Genomic DNA, 12,337 nt, shown 5'->3' on the forward strand with positions numbered 1-12,337 from the left:
CCCAACAGGGCATTCAAACTGTGTATTGCCAAGCCATTCCTCCACTCAAGTACAAGGTCATAGCTTGAATCATTATAGCATTCGAATGCCATTGACCCTTTTGTAGTACATCACCCAAAGATATATAACAAGGTTGGGTTTTGTAATATTTCAATTTTCAATGTTTGAAATGTTTTTAAATAAAACAAAATTATTATTTTTTAATATATAATTAATCGGATAAGCTAAAGAAACAACATCGACAATAATAATAAATCAAATCACATTTCAAATCACTCAATTATCCTTAAACCTCAAAATTTGATAAAGTTAAATTTTCACATCTTATTTATATCGATTCCATTTAACTCGATTATACTTTCAACATAAGTCATATGATGTAGTATTATACGAGTAGAAATACTGATTTTACTCATAAAAATAAGCAAGTGGAAAAGGACCAGCTCATCACCATGATTTTGGTGAACTCTTTTTGGAGGGACCTTCTCCTCCTCCCCTCCCCATTCTACTTCCAACTTTATTTAACTTTTCCTTAATATGCTCTCTGTCTCCTATCTCTGACTCTTGACTAGTAATCCTCATTGGTGACCTTTAAGAATCATTTATCCAAACCTTAATTATTCCACTTAATCATAACCTAATTCGTCGTTAAAATGGGATTAAGCAACATTCATGTGTTGTTTTAAGCATGAATTTTGAGACCAATCATGTGGGGGAAACTCTAAAAGAAGACAAAGGAAGGTTGTGTAGCACATCTTGTTGTGTGCAAAATTTTACCTCCCTCCCACCCTTTCTGTTAGCTTATGGATTGTTCTCAATTTCACCAATAATTAACTAGCTTAGTTTTTAACTTTATCGAGTGATTAGTGGGAATGACAATGATTAATCGAATGACACGATATGGGTCCCCTCTCGTTTGCTTAAGAAAGTTCCAAATAATTAATAGGGATCATATAAGATCCGACATGTTTATATACAAAAATTTTTAATATTATAAATAAAAAATATATAAAAAAATTATGTTTGTTAATTCCGTGTTTAAATTCAAAATGACGGTTTAAATTTGGATGTAGGTTAAATAATTTGAGATACTTAATACATCAGCATGACAAATAGCCTTAGATAAGGGAGGGGGGGATATGTGCAATCCATGATGATTAGAAGGAATTTGAGTAGTCTAACAAGTGAGAAAGAATATTTGCTTGAAAATACCCAATGGGTATGTGATATGACAGAGAAAAATGGGATTTGGCTTGGCTTTTCCTAATCTTCAAAAGTTTCCCTTAGGATTTACATAGTGAGAGCTGAGCTGCAAGCTTTTTTCTTCTTTATCTTTGGGTATTTTCTGTCACTTTCTAAGGCTCAAGAATCTATTTGATTTAGAACAAGCATCCCAAGATATGCTTCTTTTAAGGGTTGCTTTGATAAGTAAATGGGATAGAAATCATTATTGTGACATACTTATTCATTCCTTCTACATTCAATTCCCCCCCTAAATATTTTGTTTTAGACATAAAATTGCAGTGAAACTGCCCCAAATGTAGGGTATGGGACTTTAATTTTGTCCATTCTTAAAACACAAGTCATGAACTTATTGTTAATCATTTTGATTTATTTCAAAGAAATTGAGACATTAATTTCTCTAGGAGTTAGGACTGTCTGGTCATCATGGACAACTACTTGCTAGCGTGACCAAAATCAATAATAAACCATTATCCAAAGAACTATAAAAAGGTTCGTAAGTATTTAGTATGTATACGTTACATGGTTAACGTGTGACCGTGTAACATATATACATTATTACAATTATTTGATATTATACTAATCTTCGAACTGATATGAGATCTTGAATGTGGCTTATCCAAAAACTTGGGTAAGGACCCATTTTTGCAGAGATGTTTTTAATTGGAAACACTCATGGGAGATGACTGTCAAAGTGACAAGAACATAATTGGTGATGGGGTCAACCCTTTTCTTTTTTCATCATATAAAGGCTAACTTAGTGGAGCAAAATTCCTTCTTTAGGACCTTGAGGAAGTGTCAACATTGAATTATGCCTCAAAAAAGGGACAAAAATTGTGCCTTAAGTAGGAAAAATCCATGTGTCTATTAATTGTAATTTGCCAGGGAGAGATCTTTCCTGAGTTAGGTTAATTGAATTAAAGGTCTCCAAAAGGCCTAAAGTCAATGGAAAACACATGTACAAGGTCTAATCTGCATTGCCATGAGATCATGAAACTAAGAAAATCTTGCCTTCATAGTCCATTAAAGATCATAATGATGATCAAAACCTTAAAATGCTTTCCCATTCAACTTGGTGTGAAAATTCAACCACCATGGTACTAATTGTTCCTTGAAGAAGTTGGGAATCTGAGATTATGTGATCATCAAAAGTTCAATCTGTTTTTAAGATTTTTGTCAAGTTTCCAACATATAATCCAACTTTGCGAGAAGCTTTAGAAATTTATATTGGGTTCTTAAAGAGAGGTTTCTTGTATATTTCTATGGCTTTTTCAAATGTTTTTAAGGCTATCCTGGCTATAAAGTAGCAGGATTTTTTCTTGTCTGACAATGCAAAAGAGACACCTGGAAAATGAAGATTCCTACCATGTTCAGCTGTTCTGCTTCCACCATTTGGCTGATACTTCAAACATTCAAAGACCACCTCATTGTTGTACCAAAATCAAAGAAATGGCCACACTTATGCATGGAAAAAACAAAGTAGGCAAAGAACATCAATTGATTGAAAATCCTTGACAAATCCATTATCATTCTTCCACTCAACAAGCTCACATGCCCACGACAAACAGCAAAACCACCAAATTCATCCCCCTCCCCCTTTGCAAATCTCTTTCTTACACCTTAAATGTTACATGGGAGAGCTTTTGTCTATGATTTGTCTGTTTATGAGGGAATCTTGGTGCATCTTTGTCAGCCATTGTGTAAGGCTAGAGTTCCCTTGGCCTAGTAGTGGAAAAATTTCCAGAGTGTCCCTTTGCTTGTCAGTCTTTTCAATGACCACCTCCCAGTCTTCCACCCTCTACCAAATCTATCATTGGAACATGAAGATTTGAAGATGTTTCTACTGTGTCTGCCATTACTGGATTTTTCTTGTTCCCAATTGAGTCTTGGGAGGAAAGCAGGCAAGAAAATAAAACCAAATAAACTTAATCACTTGCAACTTGGAACTTCATTCATTCCCCAAGATTCACTTTTACCATCAAATGTTGCTATAAGCCTATAACTTTTTTTTTTTCTTTTCTGCTTAATAAGAAACCAAGTAACACCATCTCTTTTTCCTTCTTTGTTTGCCCCTTTCAATAGTAATAATTGGTGTAATTCAATTGAGTTTGTCTAGCATAATCAGGAACATTTGAAAAAGGAAACAACCTGGTCCAGTCACTCAAGAAAAGAAGCAACTAATACCCCCCAAGCATTAGTTTTTGCTTCACTTTACCAAAACAAATAGGCAATGCTCGACACTTATAGCTCTGGAGTCCCTTAGATATGAAAAAAATTGTCATCTGAGTGTGCCCCATTAAAGAGCAAGCAAGCAAGCATAGAGGTGCTTGAATCCAAAATTTTACTCCCAACTTTATCAGTCTGGATGCCAGATAGCTTGCAGCATATAATTCTGCGACAGGAGAACTCCAAATTCTATCTGACTTTTTCATCTTCCATGACAGTTAACAAAGGGTTTTTATTGCTTGGTGCTTTCAGGTCTCAATCTTGGGGTGTGCTTCCATGCTGGACACATAATTATAATTGCCAATGCAAATTATTAGCCTGAAAAGAGGGTAATCAAGGATAAAGAGATAGAGATCAAGAGGACAAAAAGCTGTAAGGTTTGGCAGCCAACAGGGAAAAGCTTTGCAAAAAAAAAAAAAAACACACACACACACACACACACACACGTACACGCCACTTTTAACCTATTCAGAAATTTCGTAAGAAAGAAGAATCTTAAGCAATGTGGAAGTGTCTTATCCTGATTCCTACCAGTAATAATGGAACTTCAGATTGCAAAAGAAAAGGAAAAGTTTGGTTCATTTCTTTTTCCTCCCACACCCCCACCTTTACATGTTATATCAACTTTTCCCTCCCTTTATCTCCTGCTTTTCATTCATTTCTATCTTGTAACCTGCAATCTAAGTCATCCCCTTCCTGTCTAACCTGCCTCCAAGAAAACACAGGTCTTCCATTCTCTAAAAGTCAAACAAACTTCAGCCTTATTAAAATATCTCTGATATGGTTCCCAATCCTTATTTTCCGATATATTGGTCAAAACCCACATTTTCTGCAACCTTTAATTTCATCAATATGTATCACTTAATCGTTTAAAAATTAACACTTTGCAGAGGAAAGATCTCATGTTTTCAGGATAGGTTGCCACTTGGTATCAAAAAGTTTAGTTGTTTCTGATGCATACAAAGGCAGTCAAAAGTCTGTCCTGGCCTGTCTTCGGGATTCTTTCATTCCCTAATTTCCCACTTGTTTTCTTTAACAAATACTTTTCTTAGTCAGAATGATTGTGGCAAACAATAGATTTAAGAATTCTGGGGGGTTTGAAAAAGAAGATTCTGAGCAAAAGGTTTGCATCAGATAACTTAGTGGGATTCGCCCACCATTAGTCACGATCTCTCTGTTTGGCTTTTTTAATCTGCAAAATGTGGTTTAGTAGTAATCTTGGATTGACAAATTCCATTCTCTATGAACACCCAAATATGGTATGCTCACTTATGATAAAAAAAAAAGGAACCTGTTGGAAGAAACAACCATCCTTATGAACAGAAGAATATATGATCGATCTCATGCTCATGCTTAAATCAAAGGAATTAACTATAAAAACAGACATTTAATCCATAGTTCATAGTGAAATCTTGATCGAGATCCACACTGTTTGCATAAAAAGTCTCATGCCAGTGAAGTTGTTGACTAGACATTGAGAAGAGAAGGGAGAGACAGGGCAAAGAAAACTATTCCTTCCATAAATCTGCACAAGTAAAACAGAGTCTTTTTGGCACTGGGTTGCTTCTATCACAGCACCCCCACCGGTCCCAAGGGTTAGAACAATATTCCTTCTAAGGTCAGGGAATCCACATGGTTCAAGGATGAATGATCAACAAGTTTCCAGGAAACCTTATATCCGATGACCCGAATTACTTCTACAGAAGGACACGTCCTTCAATGCCCATTTTTCATGCCCTGGGACTTCGACAAAAGGCTCTTACTTCGCAGCCATAAGACTTAAATGGATAAAACAAGAACATAACCATACAGATTCCGAGTTGGAATCCTCTAACTTGGGTGGACAGGTGTTGGCTTCTTTCACTGGCAGTAGGGCCTGATGCCAGCCTGCATCTCTTGAAGCCTGGTATTCAATGAGCAGAGCACCAAGATCATTCCAGGGCTTCAAACCTACTATCGGTTATTACACTGCAAATTCATCTGGATTTGAAATATAAAAAATAACATGAAAGATAGCAGAAGCAAAAAAAATACTTTTGAATTATCATTGCATGACTTAGATATCAATTAATCATTTTTTTGCAAATTACAACAACCTCTTGATGAACAAAATGGGTTTTCAACATGGTTACAAGCAATAAGGTATGGTGTAGTTATGTTTCTCTCAACACAACTAGAAGCCTGCATCATTTATACAAGCTAGTGCCATCTGAAAATAATGGCAATGCCAATTGAATATACAGAATGAATATGACAAAGTAAGCTATACATGGATGTCAACTCCATGCAACAACAAGAAGGGATATATTGGAATCTCAAGTTATCACATTCAAGCCACGAAGATGATAAAGACCACCAGGAAAAAGACAATTGCAATGAATATCTTGATTAAAAGCCATCTATTGGATGATATTTGGTTAAGATGCCTCAGTAGAGCATTGCGAGCACCTTCAACATTAGCTAATGATTGATCCATGTCCTCATCAATCCTGCTCACAAGTCACAAAACCAGGCAGATTCTGTAAACAACTCAAAATACCTAATTTCATACAACAAACACTTCAAAATGAAGATGAGCCAAAAGAAATGACATACTTATTTAGTTTATTGTCACTTTTGATGGAAATAGCAACTTTCCAGATCTAAAAATGAAAAGAAACTAGCAAAAAGTATGGGCAAAAGCAGCAGACCTGATAGCTAGTTCTCCTTGCTGTGCAACCATCGTAGCAAGATGTGTAAAGATCCCACTAAGTTCTGAAATTGTAGATTCAACATTTTGAAGAGCAACTGCCCTACTTTGTGAGTAGTGCTCTTGCCTGGGAACTACCTGCTGTAACATGGACATTTCCATGTGGTGGGAAGGTGTGCCATCCACAGCTGGCCTTCGTCTGTTGTGGTCAATAAAAGGTGTAATAAAGAAAAATAACAATTAATGAAGTGGAAATGAAACAACAATGAGGCCGATAGATATAAAAGAAACAGGCATGAGTTCGGAATATATCTACATATAAAGAAAATTTTCAATCCTAATGCATGGCAAATCACAGTGAATAGTTACCTATGTGTCTAAATTTCATAAGATGACATAAAGATATGACCAATCAGTAGAAAACACAATTTATGGGAAAAGTATAAACCTCAAACTTTAATCAAACACAACATACAATAACACACCTCAGTTGGCTGCCAGCTTGAACTCCATTTGGTGGCAGTCTGGTTATAAAGAAAGGGGAGACATTAGTCAGACAACAAGAGTAGTAATGGTCTTTCAGTTAAAGGAAAACATAAAGAGAGATCAGTGTGCATTGATGAGACTATCTACATCTGTGCTAGATGCTACTCAAAATTGATTAAATTATTAGTGCATCAACTGTCTAGCACACCAAATGTATTATAAATACCAGATTCCTTATATTCTAATAGCCTGGAAACACTTGATCCTGCCTCCTACACATGAAGACAGGATAATAACCAAGACAGTAGACGCCTATTGAATGTTTATTTATATCTACTAAATAATACTGCACCAAGAAATGCGGATTACCCACCCTGACTGTGGTAAACTCCCAGAGGCAGTTGAAGAACTTGACCAAGGAGGTGGCTCAGTCACAGATTCTGTTTGACGCTGAAATGGGTTCTCTCTAGATGCATTTTTTGAAAATATCTGTTTCCTGTTTTCATGAGCCTTGATATTCTGCATAACCACAACACATACCAAAAAACAAAAAAAAAAGAACATAAGCCAACCCAAAAGCAACAAAGAAGGGTTATTACTTCCTAATACTCAAAAAAAAAACTATAATTCTAATGTCGCACAAACCTCAGTTCTTGCAGTTAAAACATCTTGAAGATGCTTCGTAGCACCCATTAACTTGCCCTTCAAGTCATCACAAACCGTCGTCGAGTGAACAACTCTATCCTCGGAATAATTTCCATCTGCAATCTCCATGTTTTGAAGTGTTTGCAAATCCGAAAGTGCCATATTCAATGCGGTAATATCACTCTTTATCAAAGCAGTTAATTCCTGTATTTCCATAATCGGATCATCGAACATGGATGACCTTTTTGCCACTACAACAATCACATTAAAAAAATCAAGAATTACCACTGCAAAATCAGCTACTAATCTGATTCTTTCCTTTAGGAAAAAAAAGACATTTATTCCATTAATTAAATTTTAAACAACTACAAGGAAATATCTTGAGCACTTAAATAATTAAATTTTAATTCCCACTAGTAAAATCAAGATTAAAATTTTACTTAGCACACTAATTATACATATTTACAAAAAAAAAAAACACCTTTTTATTCCATTTTACAAAAGTTAAACAACTAAAAGGAAATATATCTAGCACTTAAATTAACCAAATTTAATTCTCAATAGCAAAAATCCAAGTAAATATTAAGCCAAAAAAATGAATAAATCATTAAATAAAAGAAATTCAGCTAAATAAACAATTAAAAGAAAGAGCTTACATTTGGCAAGTCTAACGATTTTTTGAGAGGTTTCTTGGATACCCGATCCGATTAAGGAAGCCTTCTTATTGAACTCGGATCTGGAACAGAGAGGAGCAGCCGGTTTGGAAACGTGGTCGTTTTGGAGATGACTATCATTGACGGATGAGACCCCTCCGATCTTTTGAAGCGTTTGGAGTAGTGATCGGAACTCGGCTGTCCGATCTCTGTACGGGGAGGCCATCGACGAAAACGCTGTCGTTTAAGGTGGCGCGAAGGGGAAGTTCGTTTGTCGGAGAGGGGAATGTTAACGTAGGAATTGGAGGGAAAGATACCGGAGAAAAACAAATCGAAATGTTCGCGGTGGTTTTTGGTCGTTTTAGTGGGGACTTCAGTTGTTAACGTTGTCCAATGATGTTTCGCCACGTCAACACGCTGAATATGCCTCCGTCTAACTGGGCTTTTTTCTTTTTGGGCTCAAAACAGAAGAAGCCCAAAATAACCCAAAATTCAAGAACCGACCCAAGCCAATCAGATGGTCGGAACAAATCTCACCCGTCCGATCTAGGTCATAACCAAAACCCTAATTTCCAAGATATAAACAACTGTTACCCATTTCTCTGATTTCACTGCCTCCCAATCGCTCTAGGGTTTATCTCTCTCTTCACTCTTTCTTCGCTCCCAAATCCACCGGAGGTTAAAGAGACGGCACCGTTTCGCTGTCCGCCTTGACTGAGCAACCGCTTCGTCTTGGCCCTCGATTTTGCCCACTGTAAAATTTTGTATCTTTGCTCGTAACTCTTCTTCCTTCCCAAAATGGTGGTGAAACCCTCCAAGGCCGACAAGAAGATCGCGTACGACGCTAAGCTATGCCAGCTATTAGACGAGTACACCCAGATCCTCATCGCGGCTGCCGACAACGTTGGTTCGAACCAGCTCCAGAACATCCGTAAAGGTCTCCGTGGTGACTCTGTTGTTCTCATGGGTAAGAATACCATGATGAAAAGGTCCATTAGGATGCACGCTGAGAAGACCGGGAACACGGCTTTCCTTAACCTCATCCCTTTGCTCCAGGTACTTTAAAGTTTAAATCTTTATTGTAATTTGTTTTTGGTTTTTAGTGTTTGATAGATCAAATAAGCGTCTTTGCCTGTTATTTATTGAAACAGGGAAATGTGGGATTGATCTTTACTAAGGGTGACTTGAAGGAAGTTAGCGAGGAGGTTGCCAAGTACAAGGTGGGTAATAGTTATTCGATTACTGGAACTTGGAATACTGGAAACTATAACTATTTTGTCAGTTCGTTTTTATGATGATTTCAATAGTAATTAGTAGATGGATGAAAATTTTGCTTCATAATCTAAAGAACACGTGAACATGTTTAATTTTGTTCAGTCATAGGAGTATATATGATAAGTTCTATTTGTTAATATAGTTTACTCCATTTTTAGAACCCACATTACATTGCTACTTAGGGAAAGGCATGCAAGGAAAAACTATTTATTGGCTTGACAATAGATTAGTTACCATTCTCGTTGTTGTGTCCAATTCCATGTTCTTTTTTAAAGGTCATGTCTCAAAACTTAAATGATTCTGTTACTATATTGTTGTTGGTGTTTTAAGTTTAATGTTTTTTGATGTGTAGTTGATTCTTCCCATTTGTTTTGCATTTTTGCACAAAATGCTTGGATATAATTTTATCTTTCTTTATGAATAGGTTGGAGCTCCTGCTCGTGTTGGTCTGGTTGCACCCATTGATGTTGTTGTCCCACCTGGCAACACTGGGCTTGACCCATCACAGACCTCTTTCTTCCAGGTGCTGATTTTTTCTGGTAGTAATGTTGTTCTTTTATCTGATTTTGGGTGCTCCTTGTTAAAGGACTTGTTGGATTCTTTTATCATATTTCTGTTATAATTTAGGTGCTCAATATTCCTACCAAGATTAACAAGGGTACTGTCGAAATTATCACCCCTGTGGAGCTTATCAAGAAGGGTGACAAGGTTGGGTCTTCTGAGGCTGCACTTCTTGCCAAGCTTGGAATTAGGCCCTTCTCATATGGTCTTATTGTCCTGTCTGTTTATGACAATGGCTCAGTCTTTAGCCCTGAGGTATTGAATCTTACTGAGGATGACTTGGTTGAGAAATTTGCTGCTGGTGTCTCCATGGTTACTGCATTGTCCCTTGCCATCTCATACCCAACCCTTGCTGCTGCACCTCACATGTTCATCAATGCCTACAAGAATGTCTTGGCTCTTGCTATTGCAACAGAGTACTCATTCCCACAGGCTGACAAAGTGAAGGAGTACTTGGCAGATCCAAGTAAGTTTGCAGTTTCTGCTGCCCCTGTTGCAGCTGATACTGGTGCTGCCCCTGCTGGCGGTGCTGCTGTGGAGGAGAAGAAACCGGAACCTGAAGAAGAGTCTGATGACGATATGGGATTCAGTCTCTTTGACTAAAGTTCTTTGTTCAAAGAGACTTTAGAACTATAAGACTATCAATTATCATCAACTGCTGGGATTTGTTTTGCTTAGTTTCTTTTTGATGTGTACTTTGATTTGTTAATGTTTGGAGAATTCATAAGTTTGTGAAAGTTTTAATTTAGTTTTATTGTCTGTTATATCAAAGTCTGCATTTCGAATTATGCTCCCAAATCCATCATTTAAACACAGTCCCTAATTTGGTCATTAGAAACATAGGAAATGTTATGTGAATTGATATATGAGATCTCCTCTTTGATGGCAAGGTTCCCTCTAGCATTTTCAATTTGATGTAAAGCTAAAACTGGTTTTTCTGCAAGGGGAGTTTCCATGGAAGAAAAGGAGGACAAGTTTGGTCTTATACCAATATCTTTTTCTCCAAGAATGAGATGTGGCCTTACGCCCTTATCCCTAACTCCATAATAGGATGTTGGACCTTTACCCCTTCATATCCAAAGGACTTACTATTCAAACATGATTGGAAAAAGAAACACACAATATAAGGGAGAAGAGAATTTCTAATTGAATCAAATAATCCTGAGATGACAAAACTTAGCATGTGGCAAAGCCTGAATGAAAGAAGCACTATAGACACAATTTTTTGCGTACCCTTTACACTCAAGCTTAGTGTCTCAAGTCTTGCACGTGAAATTTGATGTTGAAATCTATTTATAGGTCATTGCTATACAATTGTAAAGTCTCTATCTGCTCTTCTCTGACAAGTTAAAACTTTGAAATAAAGGGTTTTCCTAACATTTCTTTATACTTTAAAATGAGAATTAGTGACCCCAACAACTCAAATTCTGCTTGGTAATGATCTCTTGATAAATTCTTTCGTGGGGTAGATGAATTTTCGGAGCTGTCCCACAACAATGATCCAAGATTTGTTTGTCCAATTCTGAGGTTTAACATTTTTGAACTAAAGTAAGGATTAGATCTTGTTCACATTCATATTCCCCACCCTCCCTCTCTCTTGCCAAATAAGATCAGGCAGTGACAAAAAACTTACTGGGGGAGAGAGCTCGAGCAAGGCAAAGGCAAAGGGATAAGGTCTTGTCCAATCCCCTTTTAAGATTCTTTAGGATTCGGATATGCTCTCTCCTCCATACCACAAGGAACTAAACCCAATAACGTGTATCACTGTTTTTGTCTTATTAAATTATAGGTATAAACGCAACCAAACTGGGATTCTGCTTTCTTCTTTGGAAGCATGATTTTCATTCCTTTAAGTAGCAAAGGATATGTTACAATCTTCAGTCACATCCGATGTTAGCATTGGATCCTTGGAGAATCTTCGCTTAGTATCCTTCCAAGTAGTATAGATAAGTTTTATGTTTTATTAATTAACCAAATATTTATTATAAATTGATGGAATTAATTAGAAGGTACTTGGTAAGAAGACATGCCTTAAACGACTTGCTCAAGTTGTCCCAATATTCACTTTCCAAAAAAAAAAAAAGTTGTTCCAATATTCAATCATATAAGAAGCCAAATGATTGATCACAAAGTTTGATATCAACTTAGAGCTGCACAAACATTAAATGTAAGGCAACAAAAGAAAATGATCCGAACCCAAATGATGGAGAATTTGTTTGAAATATTATAACACTTGAATCGGATTCAAAATTGTCTAAATCATAATTTATTTATTCAGTTGACACATCTAAAATGAACTTTATAAACAATTGTACCAATTACTATTGTTCTTTTCTTTCCATATGTTGAGGTTATTTAGCACTATGAATTAGTTGAAAAATTGGGTTCTTGAAAGTGTAGGAATATGATCTTGACAAGGAAAAAACTGGTCATTGATTTAGACCCATGAATTAAACTTTGATTTCAAAATCACTTCAATGTTTTCAAGATATGGATTCACTTTAAATTCAAACTTGATATTTAATGGATTGTGATAGCTAAGGCAAACTTGATCCTAGAG

The 12,337-nt window shown here is 36.4% G+C and overlaps 2 protein-coding genes across 2 annotated transcripts; one reads left to right on the forward strand and one right to left on the reverse strand.

Annotated features, from left to right (window-relative positions):
- Positions 1–4,818: 4,818 nt before the first annotated feature.
- On the reverse strand, positions 4,819–8,296 carry SYP31 (syntaxin of plants 31). Its single transcript, XM_021439959.2, has 6 exons — positions 7,945–8,296; positions 7,289–7,539; positions 7,017–7,162; positions 6,643–6,681; positions 6,159–6,356; positions 4,819–5,957 (listed from the first exon to the last, which is right to left on the reverse strand). The coding sequence occupies exons 1-6, from the start codon at positions 8,165–8,167 to the stop codon at positions 5,798–5,800; spliced, it is 1,017 nt and encodes a 338-aa protein (XP_021295634.1). The 5' UTR covers positions 8,168–8,296; the 3' UTR covers positions 4,819–5,797.
- Positions 8,297–8,538: 242 nt separating this feature from the next.
- On the forward strand, positions 8,539–10,565 carry LOC110425142 (large ribosomal subunit protein uL10). Its single transcript, XM_021439960.2, has 4 exons — positions 8,539–8,997; positions 9,093–9,161; positions 9,641–9,739; positions 9,844–10,565. The coding sequence occupies exons 1-4, from the start codon at positions 8,740–8,742 to the stop codon at positions 10,378–10,380; spliced, it is 963 nt and encodes a 320-aa protein (XP_021295635.1). The 5' UTR covers positions 8,539–8,739; the 3' UTR covers positions 10,381–10,565.
- Positions 10,566–12,337: the final 1,772 nt, after the last annotated feature.

Source organism: Theobroma umbraticum, unplaced genomic scaffold (assembly GCF_002168275.2).
Source record: "Theobroma umbraticum cultivar Fairchild unplaced genomic scaffold, ASM216827v3 scaffold_81.0, whole genome shotgun sequence".
NCBI lineage: Eukaryota > Viridiplantae > Streptophyta > Magnoliopsida > Malvales > Malvaceae > Theobroma > Theobroma umbraticum.

Bases quoted from the DNA above. Each gene is read 5' to 3' on its own strand.
- SYP31 (XM_021439959.2), bottom strand. From the start codon at position 8,167: ATGGCCTCCCCGTACAGAGATCGGACAGCCGAGTTCCGATCACTACTC. The intron at 7,540-7,944 runs GTAAGCTCTTTC...TGATTGTTGTAG, and splicing joins AATCGTTAGACTTGCCAAAT to TGGCAAAAAGGTCATCCATG. The intron at 6,682-7,016 runs GTGGGTAATCCG...CTTTATAACCAG, and splicing joins GGGAGTTTACCACAGTCAGG to ACTGCCACCAAATGGAGTTC.
- LOC110425142 (XM_021439960.2), top strand. From the start codon at position 8,740: ATGGTGGTGAAACCCTCCAAGGCCGACAAGAAGATCGCGTACGACGCT. The intron at 9,162-9,640 runs GTGGGTAATAGT...CTTTATGAATAG, and splicing joins AGGAGGTTGCCAAGTACAAG to GTTGGAGCTCCTGCTCGTGT. The intron at 9,740-9,843 runs GTGCTGATTTTT...GTTATAATTTAG, and splicing joins CACAGACCTCTTTCTTCCAG to GTGCTCAATATTCCTACCAA.